The sequence below is a fragment of the Mytilus galloprovincialis genome, chromosome 1 (genome assembly GCF_965363235.1).
Source record: "Mytilus galloprovincialis chromosome 1, xbMytGall1.hap1.1, whole genome shotgun sequence".
In the NCBI taxonomy this organism is placed as follows: domain Eukaryota; kingdom Metazoa; phylum Mollusca; class Bivalvia; order Mytilida; family Mytilidae; genus Mytilus; species Mytilus galloprovincialis.
The window spans coordinates 7544832-7564560 of record NC_134838.1 but is presented as its reverse complement, the minus strand read 5'-3'; the positions used below and the strand labels follow the sequence as shown (position 1 = coordinate 7564560).

Below are 19729 nucleotides of genomic sequence, written 5' to 3'. Positions count from 1 at the left end.
ATCTTTGGTATAATTCAGTATTGTGGAGGAGCTCTCTGTATTTAGGTATATCATATAAAATAACCAAAATATGTTTGGAGCTAAATATAAAACTACTAGTGAATGTGTTTGACATTTTGATTTTGCCATTTCATCAAGGATTTTTGAATTTTTCTTACGGATCAGTCTTATTGTTATTTTCATAGATTATCTTTGGTCATCTCAACGAGATTGATTTTCTCGCTTGAGCCGGGACGTGCGAAAGTGAGAAAGGCAATCGAGTTGAGATGACCAATGATAATCTGTTTATTGCTATTTTACCTATGATGACGTTGTCAATTTCATGTCCATTTCGTTAATAGCAACGCCACAAGCCTGCTTAGTTTCTAGCAATAATTTGCCATCTCAAGCGAGTAGCTTGATATGAAAAATTATCACAAAAAAAGATCAAAGGAAAAATGCACAAATTAGTGATTATACTATCTACAGGTTACTAATTTGACTTTCACCTCATGTTTATGGTTTGTACACTTCATGTTTGGTCAATGTTATTTGTTTTCCGTATTCCGTCTATTTGTTAGATACAATAGCAGTAAGGCTACTCTGTTTGTTTTATGAAATGATTGTATGGTGTACATGTCTGTTGTGATATATTCGACTTGACCTTATTACTATGGTACATTGGTCAATTTAAGTTTTCATGGTTTTGTCGGTTTATCAGATATTAAAAGCAATAGATTAAGTACATATGGTGTAATGAATAATTATGAGGTTTTCATGTCTGTCTGAAAAGGTTCATAAAATGAATGGTTCATTAAATAATATATAGTTTTTATGGTTTGATCTATTTCTCAGATACTATCAGCCATAAGGCCACTAAAATTGGTGTACATAATTATTCTAGTTGTACATGTCTGTCTGTTCATCTGGCCATGACCTCATTTTCATAGTCCATTATACAGTTTTTGAGGTTATTTTTTGTTTTTAAAATACTTTTGTAAGCAATATAGCCATACTATTTGGTGTATTGCATGTTGGCTAGCAGGGTTCATCTGACCTTCACCTCGTTTTCATGGTTCATAGGTTAATGTTCAAATTTTGTAATTAATTATGTTTCTCAGATACTAACTGCAAATGGCTAACTTTACTTGGTTTTTGGTGTGACAGTACGGTGTTCAAGACTCTCTGGCAGGGTTTTAATAACCTTGACCTAAATTACATTTGATCATTTATAATGTTAAGGGTATGTGGTACTGTTATAAAATGTTCATTTTTACAGACTTTCAACATGAATTCAAACATAAAAAGTGAAGCAGGCAAGACATTTCAGTGCATGCACTGTTGTTAACACACAGTCTAATGAAAAGTGTAAAACAAGCATGCAAATCTTTTCTTATGCAGAGTAGCAACATGACAACCAGTAGAGTTAGGAATAGATTATTTTCTGCCTTTTATGGTCATTTTAAAGGAAAAGAATCTAGTGTATACAAGAAACAAAACAAAATTAAGATGTGGTCTGATTGTGAATGGGAAAACTCTCCACCAATGCACCCCTTCCACTAACCTGGGACAGTGATGTAAAGGTGCAACATAAGAACAAACTGTAAACATCAGTTGAAAAGGACTTAACTCATCAGATTGGTTTTAAACATAAGTTTGGTGATGTATAATATAATTTTTATGTTTTTAAAAATTGAATGATATCAAAGACAGTTTGGCAAAGTATTCAAAATAACTGTCTTGGAGGTAAGATAATAACCCCTATACTACCTAAAATTGCATTACACAAAAAAACAACCTTGTAATAAAAATACAACACAACATATGGCAAGATATATTCATTTTTATTGAAAAAAATGAAAAAGTAACAAATCCACCTGTACAAAACTTTTTTGTTTTATATTGCACCAAAAGACCAAAGAAATTTATTTACTGCTCATCTTTTTTTACACTTTAGCGTTTATCATGTTTATACACCTATTTCTTTATTAAAATTTAAAAAAAATAATACAAAAACAAAAAACAAAAAAGGAAATTTATCATGTTAATTGAAGATTATGATTATGTCATAATCTAATGTCCAACAACTATACAAAAAAAATCTATTTTCCTGTACAATTCAGTACTATAAGAGTAATATCTATCACAGTTAACTTTGATTTGAAGAAGTGCTCATCTGATCTGTGTTTCTGGTAAAAACTTAACTATCCTCACTACCAATTTCTTTTTTAATCCCTGTTCCAAAAATGTTACTTCAGAAAAGAAACCTCCTTATGAAGAATGTATAAAATCTAGAAAATGACATTACAGTTTAACTGTGCAATTTAATTTGGTTCAATACATTTTCACCAGAAACACAGATAATATTTAATACATTTTATTTAAATGAATGTTTATTCAATGATAACATAAGTAGCATCAGTGGCAACTCCACAATTATTGTCCTTTTGAGACATAAGTACATATCCATCCATTCCCCAGTATGTTGACCAAGAATTTTTAATTAACCAGTAAGCTTGACCATTCATTGTCCCATATCCCACAGCTAAAACGGCATGATCCAAATCATCTGGTTTATTTCCTAAAAATATAAAAAGTTAAACCTACTGTTACTCTCATTTCTAACAATTATTACTTTTTGATATAGATAATCTTTTTATTTATTTTTATAATTTCTACTCTTTAAAACCAAGTAACCTATGCATTTAAATCTGCATTGATTTAGAGTTCAGCTGTATAAAGAAATAATATAAATAAAATATTTTTTATCAAATTCTAAAATACCTTATAAACCAAGGATGTTAAATTTTGAAATGCCTTATAAACCATGCCACTTTGCTTCCTGTTTTATTACTTGTATTGATACAATTTGTTATAGCACATACAATAATTTTTAACTGATAATAGATAAAAAAGGCACATCAATAATAGACTTTTTTTTTTAGTGTCTTATAATGCACACATTGTTTGTGGCAAATACCAGAAATATATGAATACTATCTAAATTATCTATAAACAGGACCTTTCAAGTGACATGTGTAGCAAAATTTTGGACCATAGTAAATGTTTTATTGTGAGTTCCACATAAAATCAAGGAAGTAATAACTTTATATCCTTTTCTAAATAGAATGTTTGCACAGAAATAAAGAGCTTTCTGGTAATAAAAACCCACAGAAATTAACAGTTAACAAAGGTAGGACAGACAATATATGACTCTAAGAATATTGAATTCATAGCCTAAGTAACATGGCCATTAGACCTTTGAAATGTGTTAAATAGAAGCACACTTACCACACTTTGGTTCATAGTATACACCATTAGCATAGAAGCACACTTACCACACTTTGGTTCATAATATACACCATTAGCATAGAATGACAGTGACAAATGTGATGCATCAATAGCCACTGAAACTGGTCCCATGTGGGCAATAGCAAATGTCAATGCTTGTTGGTCATACTGTGTTATGTTCACATAGTTTTTCAATTTGGCAATTGGTGTCACTTTGTCTTTCCTACATTGGCCATCCTGAAAGATTTAATATTCTAATATGACGTTCTTCTTTAGCTTTGGGTACAAAGCCATGTTCTAATTCGAATAGAACATGGGCTGCACGTGATTGACGTCACAATTGAAATTGCAACGTCAGATGAATTTTGAACAACGCCAGAGATCAAAATGGACATTTTTGTTGGTGTTGCTCGCTACGAAATTAAATAAAAACATTCTAAAAGTAAGTTTAAATGTATCTGTTCTTTTTTTATTGATAAACTTGATTTTTCTATAACGTTTTTGTTCATCAAATCAAAATGGCGACATTACAAGCGTCTACTATAGGTCCGCTTCGAAGTACAAAAGTTCAAAATATTCCTATTAGAATCGAAATAATTCTATCATGCCATGCTCTATGCTCATTTTAACATGGGTAGGCATTATATTTGTAAACATTTAATACCTCGCTAACGCTCGGTATTAAGATATTAACAAATATAATGCCTACCCATGTTAAAATGAGCATAGAGCATGGCATGAAAGAATTATTTCTTAATTATAGTTATTAGTATGTTTCATAAAAGTATGTTACAATAGATAAATACAGCATATAAAGAACATTTGCAAAAAAAACATTAGAAACAGACATAAAAGTGAAGATTGCCAACATTTTTGCTGATATCCATGCTCTTATATAAAAACAAGATGTCAGGTATTATGAGATATAGCCAAATAGTGTATAGTGTAACTCCATCTGCAAATTAAAGCTTGTTTTGTCTCAAAAACCCATTTATGATGGCATGCCAAAGAGTGATCCTGATATTACTAAAAATAATAGAAATAAGTACCACTACTTACTAATTAGTAAAATTTCTCTTATTTGGATAAGATTCAAGAAACAATATAAATGCTCTTAACAAATCTGAATTCTCATAGCTATTCTTTTTATGGAGACGAAAACCCCGATTACAGTAGAAAATTCAATAAAAAAAAAAAAAAAAAAAAATCGGGAAAATTTCCCAAATTTTTCATTGTACTAATGAACTCAAAATTGTTCAATTTTTTTTTGTCAAGGTTTTGAATTTCCGGATCTGCGCAGAAATCTACTTCCGTTTCCGGTCTTGTTTATATGAGACTTTGAATAAAATGTATATTTATCAGTCTAAGAAAGGAACTAATACTAATTCATTTAAAAAAAAATATGTTTGTTATCAAAAAAACGTTACCTGATGACAGCGTTTCTTTGTTTACATTGAATATGACATCATAACTTAAATAACTAAAATCCCTAACAACAGAACCAAAATCGGAAACGTTACGGTATTTCCGTTTCTCTTTTAACATTGTTGATTTAAAAAAACAAGAGTGCACACCCTGAAATGTCTCGCCTTCTATACTAATCATTGATATTATGTTGATAGTCCTAAGTATAAAGCTAAGGGCTATTCCAGAAAAAAATGTATGGGGGAGTTGGAAGGCAGTTCTTGTCAGCACCCGCCACCCAGACAATTGTAATTCAGTATATATATACGTATTATAGTGCATTATAGTGTGAAAAGTTGCTCTGATTCCCATCACCCATGTATTATTAATATAATGTGCCTTCCAACCCCCCCATACATTTTTTTCTGGAATAGCCCTAAGCTTTAATACAACTGTCACATAAACTTAACATTAACCAAGTCCAAGATAACTAAACAAAGACCAATGAACCTTGAAAATGAGGTCAAGGTCAGATGAACCATGCCAGGCAGACATGTACAGCTAACAATGCTTCTATACAAAATATATAGTTGACCTATTACTTATAGTTTAAGAAAAATAGACCAAAACACAAAAACTTAACACTGTGCAATGAACCGTGAAAATGAGGTCACGGTCAAATAAAACCTGCGCGACTGACATAAAGATCATAAAATATTTCCATACACCAAATATAGATGACCTATGGCATATAGTATTAGATAAAAAGACCAAAACTCAAAAACTTAACTTCGACCACTAAACCATGAAAATGAGGTCAAGGTCACATGACATCTGCCCGCTTGATAGGTACACCTTACAATCATTCCATACAACAAATATAGTAGACCTATTGCATATAGTATGAGAAAAACAGACCAAAACACAAAAATTTAACTATAACCACTGAACCATGAAAATGAGGTCAAGGTCAGATGACACCTGCCAGTTGGACATGTACACCTTACAGTCCTTCCATACAACGAATATACTAGCCCTATTGCTTGTAGTATCTGAGATATGGACTTGACCACCAAAACTTAACCTTGTTCACTGATCCATGAAATGAGGTCGAGGTCAAGTGAAAACTGTCTGACAGACATGAGGACCTTTCAAGGTACGCACATATCAAATATAGTTATCCTATTACTTATAATAAGAGAGAATTCAACATTACAAAAAATCTGAACTTTTTTTTCAAGTGGTCACTGAACCATGAAAATGAGGTCAAGGACATTGGACATGTGACTGACGGAAACTTCGTAACATGAGGCATCTATATACAAAGTATGAAGCATCGAGGTCTTCCACCTTCTAAAATATAAAGCCTTTAAGAAGTTAGCTAACACCGCCGCCGCCGTAGCCGCCGCCGCCGGATCACTATCCCTATGTCGAGCTTTCTGCAACAAAAGTTGCAGGCTCGACAAAAATCATAGACTTCGTCCCCATTCACAGGTAATGCCTGCCTCATATTAGATTGATTCTATTTTTAGAATATGCATACTAGCTGACCTCTCTTCCTCATCAGGTTAATTTTAAAGTACATAATAAATAAAGCATTTTAAGAAAATAGTTTTAAAAGCAGATTATCAAAGCACCATCCATACCGTGAGCCAGGCAATATGTATTGATCACCAATAGCAGCATATCTATATACTTGTAAATTATAACATTTAAGTAAAATGTTTCTTTACACATATTTTATTTCAAGCACTTGCTTATAGCTCTCTTTTCAAGTATGTGTCAAAAACATTTCTGTGTGCTTTCTTATATATACATTATGTGTATATGAAATTTTTCATTGTCTACTTGCTGTGCTTTATGTCATACCTGGCCTAAATATCCACCATATTGTTCCTCTGTTGTGAGACCCCCATTTTTCATGATATACTGGTAGGCTCTGAAATCTTCTCCTCCATCACAGGCATTGTTACCTTCTCCCCAGGAACAATCCATCAATTCTTGCTGGGATAACCTCACCAAATTTCCTGTCTGTAAAATGAAAAAAATATACAAAAAACTTCACCATATGCATGTTCACTTGACATAACATTTTCTAAATTTATCCTTTTTTGTGATGTTTTATTGTTGTAAAAATTGCAGTTTTGGCAAAAAAATAAAATATAATAATTTTGATAACATTCTACATTTGTAAATAATGCAACATTTCTTAAAAATCACAACAATCAATCTTAACTTTTGGCCCATTGATTGGTCAACAAATGGCAATTATAAATTTCTGAATTTACACTCAACAACTCACTATAATTTATATCATGAATAGTGCACCCAAATCAACGACAAAGTCATTTTCTTTCTCCACAGATTCAAAATCAAAAACAATTACGACAAAAAAAAAATTAAGACAGGAACATTTTTAAAAAGACTATCATTCTTGTATTTAAAAGGTTTGCAACTTTCAATTTGATAGTTACAAGATTATACTGTATGTGTCACCGGTAAAGCTCTTATCTTAAACACTCCATTTATATGATTCAGTTATGATCTTATCACAAACAGTCAGAGATACTTTATTTATGAACTACACTAAGCTTATAAAGTTATATATACTACTAGTGAATCATGATGACAAATCAAACTTTATAAGTGGTACTTTGTCAATTCAAACTTTGTAAGAGCCTTAGAGGTACTTTGTAAAATCAAATTTTATAAGAGGTTCTTTGTAAAATTAAATTTTATAAGAGGCTCTTTGTAAAATTAAACTTTATAAGAGTTACTTTGTCAAGTACAAATTTACCTAGAAATAAACTTTTTACACCATCAACTTTGCAAGTGATTGAATATATACCATTATATAGCTCATACATTGAGAGGCAACTAAAAGTACATGAAGTACTAGTTTACACTTTTCAGGATCAATTTGACCAAATTAGAATGTACCGAAAAAAATAAAATAACACAAACACCAAGGAAAATTCAAATCGGAAAGTCCCTTATCTAAGGAAATAAGCTCCCTTTATTGTCCCTTACCTTAAGGAAATAAGCTCCTTCTATTGTTCCTGTGGTTCCAAAACTCCAACATGATCCACACACTGCCTGGTCTTTGACAGGATTAACAGCACCTAAAATATTATTTTTCATAAGTTCAAAATCTAATATATTTCTTTTATTTAAAAAAAATCAACTTTAATCAGAAGTATGAAACTATAAAATATCTTACCATATAATCTCCAATCCAGATTAGCTGGAACATCTTTTAAGTTATATTTAGATCTTTCAAATGGCAGACCACCATGGTTACCAGGTGTATATCTAAATCCTCTCATTAGTTTTAGTTCTTCTGATGATTTATCTGCCAGGTGATTGACAGCCAGTCTGTATGTTAAACCAGCTCTGTTCTTAGAGTGAATATATCTACAATCAAAAAGTAATAACCACTGCATATTCTAGGCATTTGTACCACAATGAAAAGTTGTTATAGTTATATGTTGGACTTAATAATATAACAGTTTGATAGAATTTTGCGAATCCTACTTTAACAGGTAACCTGTCTAAACTGAAATGTGCATTTAAATGTATTCTGTCCAATTTTTCCTGCACACACAGGTAACCTGTCTTATTTATCCTGTATTAACAAGTAAGCTGTCTAATTTGATCTTGCATTGACAGGTTTCATCATTGGCTCTATACAAGTGAAATATTAATAAATTTTTAACCACTTTTTTGTGTCCTAAGATTAATAATCACATTTCTAATCTTCTTGTGGCTTTTATAGGTCACCGTACGGCCTTCAACAAAATTTATACCACCATGCTAAAATTCAAAGTGCAAGGCTTATTTCATTGTTTTGTACCATAATAAGAAAAAAACTCAGAAAAATTCAATACTGACCTAACATTATGTCTAAATATATGTTTTCTCTGCTCATGCTCTTCTACTGAGGGGTATTGTTTACTGTGCTGATTTTTATAGAAGCCAAACATTTGGTCAATATGTGTTTGGTCATTGTTTATATATTCTCTCATTGGGTTCATCATGATTCTATGTTCTTTTATTCCTGGACCAGGGAATCCTCCACATGTCATGTCTATCAGAAGAAATAAATATATATGTAATACATATTGCATGATGCTATATACATATATACAATACAATACAATACAATACAATACAATATTTTTATTTTCCAAATTAAAGGGCCCATTAAGAGCATAACATTAATTACAACATGACATAAACATTACAGAGTGATTAAAGAAACATAAAATAATAATTGAAATTCAAATGCATGAAGAAAGGATCAGTGGTCAAGGGGAGATAATTTTGATATATTTTAGAGTATTTAACTAATTTTCTGATTTTCTTAGTTGCAGGCCTTTATCCAGGTATGCACATAAAATAGATAAAAATCTGCTATCTTCATTAATCATGATCCATGAAAAAAGATCATTTATATATAAACTATCTAAACTGGGGTATTTTTTTATATAATCAGTGATATCTCTTCTGAGGTTATTGTAAATTGGGCATTCCAGAAGAAAGTGCATTTCATTTTCAATACAATTTGTATTACAATATAAACATATCCTCTCATGTCGAGGTAATATTTCATATTTACCACATACATTGGTAATTCGTTCATGTCTGCCAGTTTCTATTCTTAAAACAGTGATTGCTAAGTCTGTATTTTGATAACAAATGTTTTTGTGGGTGCTTTAAATCTAAATAATTTTCATAGTCAAATGACCTTTTGAATGAAAAATAAGTGTCCAATTTGCCTTGATTCTGTAAATAAAAATCTCGCATTTTCTCCCAATCATTTTGAAAATTTAATTTGAGCTGTTTTTTCAATAAGTTTTTAAATTTATTTTTTCCTAGATTTTTACATATATTTAGGTCAATACCCAATTTTTCACTGTAGAAAATGATATTAGAGAGCCATGAATTATTGGAACTAGTTTGACCTTTACTTTCTATCATTTTTAACTCAGCATAAGCATTTTTCAATAAATTAGATGGAGAATTCTCTAGTCTATGCCAATACATAAACATATGTGTTAGCAAATTTATATAAAGAGGATATCTACCCAATTCAGACAGGACTGCTACATTTGTGCACATCTTTGTAACACCAATAATATACTTACAAAATTTTAAATTTAGCTTCTCAAACTCCCAATCTTTAAATATGTCATAAAGGGACAAATTTTTCCTTTTAGAAGTAATGTTAATAACACCCCAATTTTCACAACCATAAGTTACAATTGGCTGTATACAGTGATCAAATAAATGCAAAAGAGTTTTAATAGGAGGATTAGATGATTTCAAATCTTTATAAAGTTTAAAACTGGCCTTTTGACCTTTTTGGAATAATTGTTTCCTGGCTTCATTAAAGTTTCCAGTATTTTGGATGACTATGCCAAGATATTTGTATTGTTTAACACATTCAATAGAATTATTTCCTACATTGAAATTTTCATTAAGGAGTCTACCACTCCTATTGAATATTATAATCTTGGTTTTCTTCACATTTATTTCCATACACCAATCTTTGCAGAATGTGCACAAAGTATCAAGTCTCTTCTGAAGCCCTTCTTTTGAGTCAGATATTAATACAAGATCATCAGCATAAAGTAGACATGGTATCTTTTCATCATTTAAATTGACATCATCAAAATTGTTAGATAATATATCTGGCAAATCATTAATAAACAGTTTAAACAATATATACTAAGTGTACAATAGAATATGCAACGTATTGGTATACATCAGTGAGACAGCAACATAACTTTGCAACACAAAACCAGATGCTCCGCAGGGCGTAGCTTTATACGACCGCAGAGGTTGAACCCTGAACGGTTGGGGCAAGTATGGACACAACATTCAAGCTGGATTCAGCTCTAAATTTGGATTGTGATTAAATAGTTGACACAGCATAGGTTTCTGACACAGAATGAATGTGTTCTAATGAACTTAAAATTTTTGTTTTCTCTTAGAGCAATTCACTATGCTGTTGAATATTAATCCTCTCAAAACAAGAATGTGTCCTCAGTACACGAATGCCCCACTCGCACTATCATTTTCCATGTTCAGTGGACCGTGAAATTGGGGTAAAAACTCTAATTTGGCATTAAAATTAGAAAGATCATATCATAGGGGACATGTGTACTAAGTTTGAAGTCGATTGGACTTAAACTTCATCAAAAACTACCTTGACCAAAAACTTTAACCTGTAGCGGGACAGACGGACGGACGAACGAACGGACAGACGGACGGACGGACGCACAGACCAGAAAACATAATGCCCCTCTACTATCGTAGGTGGGGCATAAAAATGTTTGAAGAAATTTTCTTTTTTATTTATGAAATTTCAAATGAGAAAAATTGAACCCAATTTTTTTAATCACATCCCCCTTTCCCTTATTCCAAAACTAATCTCAATTAAAATTTCTAATGGAGTTTGCAACAATAACTACTCATTTAAATACATCATAAAATATTAAGATGTAAAAAAAACTGCTTGTTATCACTGAATGTTATTTATTATAATTTATCAGTTGGTAGTAAAAAGTGAATATACATTGTATATTGTATATAACAAAGATTTAAGTTGATTCTGGACAAAGAAAGATAACTCCAATTAAAAAAAAATCTTGCTATTGCACAATATTGTGCAATTAGATATTTCTTGCCATTGTGCAATACTGTGCAATTGAAAAGACTTGCTATTGCACAATACTTAATATAATAATTTTAGATCCTGATTTGGACCAACTTGAAAACTGGGCCCATAATAAAAAATCTAAGTACATTTTTGGATTCAGCATATCAAAGAACCCCAAGATTTCAATTTTTGTTGAAATCAGACTAAGTTTAATTTTGGACCCTTTGGACTTTAGTGTAGACCAATTTGAAAACAGGACCAAAAATGAAGAATCTACATACACAGTTAGATTTGGTATATCAAAGAACCCCATTTATTCAATTTTTGATGAAATCAAACAAAGTTTAATTTTGGACCCCGATTTGGACCAACTTGAAAACTGGGCCAATAATCAAGAATCTAAGTACATTTTTAGATTCAGCATATCAAAGAACCTAACTGATTCATTTTTTGTCAAAATCAAACTAAGTTTAATTTTGGACCCTTTGGACCTTAATGTAGACCAATTTGAAAACGGGACCAAAAGTTAAGAATCTACATACACAGTCATGACAGTTAGATTCGGCATATCAAAGAACCCCAATTATTCAATTTTGATGAAATCAAACAAAGTTTAATTTTGGACCCTTTGGGCCCCTTATTCTGTTGGGACCAAAACTCCCAAAATCAATACCAACCTTCCTTTTATGGTCATAAACCTTGTGTTTAAATTTCATAGATTTCTATTTACTTATACTAACGTTATGGTGCGAAAACCAAGAAAAATGCTTATTTGGGTCCCTTTTTGGCCCCTAATTCCTAAACTGTTGGGACCTAAACTCCCAAAATCAATACCAACCTTCCTTTTGTAGTCATTAACATTGTGTTTAAATTTCATTGATTTCTATTGACTTAAACTAAAGTTATTGTGCGAAAACCAAGAATAATGCTTATTTGGGCCCTTTTTTGGCCCCTAATTCCTAAACTGTTGAAACCTAAACTCCCAAAATCAATCCCAACCGTTCTTTTGTGGTCATAAACCTTGTGTCAAAATTTCATAGATTTCTATTAACTTAAACTAAAGTTATAGTGCGAAAACCAAGAAAATGCTTATTTGGGCCCTTTTTGGCCCCTAATTCCTAAAATGTTGGGACCAAAACTCCCAAAATCAATACCAACCTTCCTTTTGTGGTCATAAACCTTGTGTTAAAATTTCATAGATTTCCATTCACTTTTACTAAAGTTAGAGTGCGAAAACTAAAAGTATTCGGACACTGGACGACGACGACGACGACGACGACGACGCCGACGCCGACGCCAACGTGATAGCAATATACGACGAAAAATTTTTCAAATTTTGCGGTCGTATAAAAACATTAAACAGGTGTCTCGTTGATATATATATGTCAAGCTTTGAATATTCTGGAGTGTAAAATAAGACTTTGAAGTTGTCAATATATTTAACAGTCTATCAAATACTAAATTCTCAAATTGAAAAAAACCATAAGAAGTTTGCTTTTCATATATCAATAAAAAGTACTGAAGATTTGCTTGCCTCAGTTATCTGTTAGCTGCAATTGGATGGATTTATCCATCCAAAAGGTAAAATTTTTGTACATTTATATATAGAACTAGTACTCTTAAAACTCGCTTGCTTAATTTTCTTACATAAATTGATAATCATGATTACTATTTCATCTTAAATTAGCACTTACTAGTTGGTGGATCAAATTTTGATTTGTCTATGGCATTTGTACCAAAATTGATATAATCCAAATAATATTTGTCATAATGTGATCCAAGCAGTGAATCGTATCCATGCATCTCATAACGGACTGGCATTTTACCATCTGGTCCTACCCACATTGTGTAAACATTCTTCTTTTTTCCCTGGACATCAACTTTCTGCCATTTTGTACAATTATTACCACTCTTCATCTCCACACCAATCATCTTTAATCATTGAAAGAAACATTTAATAAAAAAATTAAAAAAAACATAAATTCTTAATGTCATATGAAATGAGCTTTTTGCAAGTATAATGTAAAGGAAGGTCTGGAACCAATGCATGGATATATACTTGACTAAGTCCTATTTGCACTTTTTGTTTACATTTATGTTTGTACTTGTCATGCTTGTAGAATACTTGTGGAGACTTATAATTTAGCATCTAACAAGGTCATGTTTTCCTAGAATTTTTATGACATCTTTACACTAACTCTCTGGATGTGCACTGATTGATATTTTGTCTCAGCTATATGATTTTTGCCCAGTTGTTATTGTTCGAAACTAGAGTACTCTCAGATAAGTCCTTTTTGTCTCTAGCATTTCTGTTAATAGTATTTTGTGCTTTGTTTTTATCTGACGAGTCAAGTTAATATACTGAGGTTGTGAGCTCGAACCCTGCTTGTGCAGATGCACTCCACTCCAATCTTAATTGACTAGGATTGTCAGTTTTCATTTCGTAGGTCGGTGGTTTTCTCCAGGCAATCCGGCTTCCTCCACCAATAAAAACTGACCACCACGAAATAGCCTAAATGCGGTGCTCAAAAGTGGCTTTAAAACAACAAAAATCACATCAAATCAAGCTAATATAATCTTAAAATTAGTAAACTAGATCACATCTATCAAAGATAAGTATAAAAGTAAAGTATGATTTACATCAAATCCTGTGAGATCTGGTAGAATGGACTGGATCGTAACAGCATCATCGTTGTTTGTACCATTGACTTGGAAACACATATCCATATTCAACTGCTTCTCTGTTGACATGGGAGCCAGTTTGTAACTTACACCAAATTTCGTCATATCTGCTCTCTGGATAGTGATAACCATACCTAAAAGTTAAAAATTTCTATTATAATTAAGGACATAATTTAATTTGATAATCAAAACTACTCCCTGTCAGGCAGCTATTGACATTATGAGCAGCTATTGACATTAACAGCAGCTATTGACATTACCAGCAGCTATTGGCATTACCAGCAGCTATTGACATTACCAGCAGCTATTGACATTAACAGCAACTATTGACATTAACAGCAGTAAGTGTTTATCAGGTTTGTGTTTATTTTTATTTATGAAATACTTCAACAAGTCAAAAGTATATTTAACACATACATTGCATGTAACTGGTATTTCTGCATATCAAAGAATATGTTGCACTCCTCTCAAAATCACAATAATTAACTGGCTCAAAGATCAGGAAAAAATACCAATCATGTTACAAATGTTAAATAATTCATAACAAACTGGCACCAACAAAGTTGAGCCTATTTCGAAATGGCAGTTTCTTCTACAAATATATTATATTAACTAAATATTAACAATACATGTATATCATGTATATACAACTCTCTATTTTCATACCTCCATAATAATCAATTCTGCTCTTTTTATTTTTGGCATCATAATAAGCTGAGAATGGTTCTTTGATCTCAGCATATGGCAGTTGTAGTGTTCCTTCTACAGTGTAAGTTAATGCATTCCAATTGGGTGCTGTAGCTTTGGTGCTGAAGGATACACCTGATATCAAAATTAAGTCATGTAGGGAGAAATAATTATATACATGTTCAAGAAATAACAGTTAAATATTACATTGTATATTGATCAATGTCATGAAGGTCCATTCAACATTCTTCTGACTTCAAGAAGATCATGAAAACATGAAATCCACAAAAAATTATGGGAAGAAGTACTGAAGTACTGCAGTTCTTATTTTGAAATTGCTCTGATAACTAAAATTTAAATTCATTAAAAGTATTCCTTTACACATGTTTCAGTTTTAATGTTAACTCATACATACATTTCAGTGGCCTAGCCGGAGTTGAAATGATGTGGATGTTTCGCCGAACGGAGCGAGGCACAAAAAAATTTGGACCTTTTTATGCAGATTTTTTTTCATTTAAGCACATGTACTCCCCCAGAATCCGACACTAGTTAGATCTTTGTTTAAATTCAAAATACCAACCAATTCATATATTTACATTTTTAACCAAATTTTATTGTTTCCTCGAAACAACCATCATTCAATTCATAAATATTTGATGTAAAGTTTCCCACCCAATCTTATATTTGACATATCAAAAACGGACCCCATTACAGCCGCTGCGGTACTTCTGTATAATTTAGGAACTTCAGAATATAGGAACTGAAGTGACTTCTCTTTCCAGGAATATGAGTCTACAACCTTGGGTTTTTGATTTTTGATTACTAAGCTAAACACGTTGCAGGAGACATAAAAATACCGGGCGTCCGATCGTCCAGTCTTGTTAGCACTCTCATGTGCACTATTCTTGTCAGATTAAGTGAAACTCATATCATAAGCAATGTTTTTGACAATTTGAAAATTAGTCGTAATCAAATATTTTTAACCAGTTATGACCCTTTGAAATATAAATTGTAATGGAAATCCCATTTCATTTGCTGTGTAGCTTTTATTTCTCTTAAGATATTGAAAATAAAAAAGAAATAAGAAAAACAATGCTTTTTGAGTTATTCCCTTGTTCCTTGCCCTTTGATAGATAAAATATGACATGTAATGTGCATGGCGGGGAACATTGGATCTTTGTTCTTTACGGATTGAAAATAGAATTAGTATTTGAACCTAGATAGAAACGGGAATTCATAAGCCTAGGACTAGCCTATTACAATTGATTTTTGTTATCACGTCGTTTACCATGTCGTAAGAAACGATATTATAAGTTATAGGGTTCGCTAATGACCCCATACGAATCCATAGAGGGTTAGTAAAAAGGAAGGTTAACGAGAAATATAAACAGAAATTATAGATAATATGGGGATTTCGTGTAGAAAGAGTGAATAGTATGAAAAATTATATTTTTAAATTGTATTTATTTAATAACTATACATAATCAAAATTGCAAATTAAATGCACACTGATGGAAAATGAAACTGTAGAGTCCCTCACAGACTTTCTAGTATAGTATAGAAAGTCCCTGAGTCCCTGTAAAAACAGAAGATGATCAAATAAACGTTTTGCTTCCCTCGCAATCAGGTTTTGTCTATCTTTAGTCACGCCAAGTTTAAAGTGGAAAGGACATTCCATTTGAAATGTACTTAAAGTAGGCATATCATTTATATTAAGAATGGTTTAAAATAGGAAAACTATTCGACATAAAAAAAAATTGACCTGAGACTACTATAACACATAGTAGTCTCAGACTTGACTAATGAATGAAACGCGGCAAATTCAATTTAATACTACACTTTAAAACAAATACCTTGTATTAGGCCTTTTTCCTATTGAATTTGTTTGGAATTTTTTGCCTCCATGAATACATGAAAAATGTATTTAGTTAAACTTTAAATGTATAAAATTAATCGACTGTTTTAATACATAATACTGTAACAGAGGGTCGGGTGGCTATGTGTCGCCGTTCCCCCTTGTCGATTAAGTGTTTGCATGGTTTGTTCCACTGTGACTGTGCTCTGGCAAATGAGACCAAATACAGATGTTCAGATACTTTAATAAATATCATATATAAATTTAAAAGGTCAATGATGAAGCCAAAGTATGAATTTAGTAAACTGTTCACTTACCTATATATAAATATTTATAAAATTTCTGAGTAGTTTTAATCAATTTATTCACTAATTGCTACAAATTCTGTAAATATTTCACGTTTTATTCCCGATCCGATGGCATTTTATTATAAAACCGGATGTGGGTATGCGTAGCCTACAAACAGCAATTTTACTATTTAGACACTGCCAACATAGAAAGCAATGAGGCCATTAATTAGTGGTGTACTTTCTATATATTTATGTATAGCAGTGGCAGATTCAGAGGGGGGCGTAGAGGGCGTACGCCCCCCCTTTGCTCGGACTTTTTTTTTTGTTTTGTAAAATGATTTTATCAGACTAGACTTCGTAAACTTTGCCATTTCCCGTGTACTCTTTATTTTATATTTATGCGACAATTCTTTAATTATAAAGATATTTTCGCTGGAATCTACTGATTATTAAAGTCATGTGTCTGTGATTCGCTATATGGTGGAGTTGACCAGTGCATAAAAAAAAAAAAACGTCGCTCAGTCAATTTAATATTCAAATTACAGTAACACATTGCTTTTGCTGAGGATGACATTCATGACACCTTCAAAGCAATACTGGATTGAGCAAGAACTTATTGACTTCTGTTTCATTATTCCACCAAACAGAAAGTAATACTCTATATATATATAGACTATTACACTCTCATGACAAAAAAGTTCCACATCAATATTAAACACCTACGAAAACATGTTTAACCCCAAACGCCCCAGCCTATTTTAAAATAACACAGCTGAATAATGCTCCCCAGTCAGTATAAGCTCTATATACATTTAAAGTCTAATGTACGAACAATTTGATTTGAGGAGACAGTCTTAGATATTGAAGAGAAAAAAATTGACTCTGATTTTTGCGGCCTTTTTAAAAACAAAAATTCTGGTCGTATCTGGATTGAAAACAATAATCCTGTTCCCATCTTTGCTATTAGAAATGAAAATTTCCAACAGAATTATTAAGCATTCAATGAACATGATGAATAAAAACGGGCATATTTTATTTTGTGGCAGGAGTTTGCATGTCTGATCGGCATATCTGTTTCGCCGAACTGATATATTGAATACTTTTTTCAAGACCAGACTGCAACCTGCCTGCTGGGTGTGGCCTTGATGTCTCAATTTGTCGGCCGTCAATCATAACTTCGTTGTCATTTCAGACTCATTATTAGCTTCGGTTGATTTGAAAACCCTCATCTCCCTTAATTTTGTTGGGTGAAATATATCAACCAAACATTTGGATAAAAATTGCTTGTTTGTCTTTTTTAACTCGTGATTGTCGTATTTTAAATTTAATCATATAGCCCAGCGTATATCTTGTTTAGATCACGAAATTTGTGGTTATGATAAACTTGTTACTTGCAACAAACCGGCGAGAATTTTCCATGTCTAATTGTTACTGATAAGTCCCATGCACATCAAATTTATCAAAACATAGATTTGGATCCATACTACTAGTATCATTTAATGATAGACAATAATAGGGAGAATACAGCATCGAAAATATCCAACCCTTACACTTTACAGTAAATACAAAATATACATGCCCTACACCAGGACCCGTTTAAAAAGTGCATATTACACTTTATATTTTATGTTTTTAGACCAAAAAAGGTCCCAAAAATTTTTCGCCTCGCTCCGCTCGCCTAAAGTTAAAAACTTCGCCCCCCCTTTTCAAAATCCTGGGTCCGCCCCTGTATAGTGCAAAATGTATGTAAATATTTTTACATAATTTGCTGGCAATATTTTAAAAATAAAGGGCTGGGGATAAATCTTCATTGAGAAAAAAAACAATTTGTTGATGTTCGATATTATTCATTATAACCAGAGACATATATAGTGTATATATGTCTCTGTTATAACTGAAACATTTATTTTTTTCCTTTTTGGCTAAAGTTTTATAGCATATCATACATAACGCGACAAGTTTTGAAAGTAAATTAATTGAAAAAAATTTGAAAGATTTCAAAAACGCCAAAAACCCATAATTATCTTACCAAAGCATAAAACTATGCAGACTGCAAAATGTACTTCTTTCAGCATTTCTACCATTTTAAAGTGTGACAAAGATGGTCACATGCGAGATCACATGATCGAAAAGTGTTCACGTGATTTACAGGGCTGCGTTCAGTATCATAGCATCTACGTAGTGCTACGTAGATTTTGACTATTGAACGTGTAGCTATAGACTAGTTGTTACATAGATATTGATAGCAGCTACGTAGCCGCTACGTAGCTGCTACGATATTGAACTCAACCCAGGTCTATACAGAATGTTCCATACAGGAATTTTTAAACATACAACTAAATTAAAGGAAATATTTTTATGAACAACGCACAAGGACTTCCAACTCTTGCAAGTCAAACGGTAATATTAAGATGAGGGAAGAAATGCCATTGGGTCAGTTTAAAAGTTTGGTTGGTAATTGGGAGGGCATTTCGTGTCAGTGTTCCTCCTGCAGATCTCAATGAGCTGTATATATCAGTTTATTTATTTATCTTGTATACTCTGGCTTTTAAATTATTAGGCATATTTTTTTTTATTTGTGTTCTTAATGCTTGAATTACTTTTAGTGCTTTATAATAGCTATTGCATGAATGTTAGTTTATCTGCATATTATGTTTGCCGTTTTATATGCTTTAATTGTGCTTATTAATTGCTGTGCTTGATAACATTATTTATAGTTTGCACGATGTGCTTTATGTTTTATGTGTTTTATGTATTGCACTTGTCTTATATATATGTCGGATAAAAGCTCTGCAGAGCTTATGTTGTATTGTTATATGTATAACCGACTTTAAATAAATCTTTTATGCTTTTATGTGTTTATGCTTGAAAATATAC

The 19729-nt window shown here is 31.9% G+C and overlaps 1 protein-coding gene across 2 annotated transcripts; it reads right to left on the bottom strand.

Annotated features, from left to right (window-relative positions):
- Positions 1-1802: 1802 nt before the first annotated feature.
- On the bottom strand, positions 1803-19020 carry LOC143064381 (digestive cysteine proteinase 1-like). Of its 2 annotated transcripts, none has more exons than XM_076237177.1 (10): positions 18882-19020; positions 14687-14842; positions 13979-14154; positions 13033-13270; positions 8566-8761; positions 7895-8088; positions 7705-7796; positions 6544-6705; positions 3271-3507; positions 1803-2560 (listed from the first exon to the last, which is right to left on the bottom strand). In XM_076237177.1, exons 1-10 carry the CDS (start codon positions 18934-18936, stop codon positions 2525-2527), a joined length of 1542 nt encoding a protein of 513 aa, XP_076093292.1. In that variant the 5' UTR covers positions 18937-19020; the 3' UTR covers positions 1803-2524. The 2 variants fall into 2 exon arrangements, with proteins under 2 accessions (XP_076093292.1, XP_076093282.1); XM_076237167.1 differs by having other exon boundaries at positions 3318-3507.
- Positions 19021-19729: the final 709 nt, after the last annotated feature.

Coding starts and splice junctions, on each gene's coding strand:
- LOC143064381 (XM_076237167.1), bottom strand. CDS start 18,936: ATGGTAGAAATGCTGAAAGAAGTACATTTTGCAGTCTGCATAGTTTTA. Junction 14,155..14,686: donor CAGAATTGATTATTATGGAG/GTATGAAAATAG, acceptor TTTAACTTTTAG/GTATGGTTATCACTATCCAG. Junction 8,089..8,565: donor ATATTTAGACATAATGTTAG/GTCAGTATTGAA, acceptor TTTTGATTGTAG/ATATATTCACTCTAAGAACA.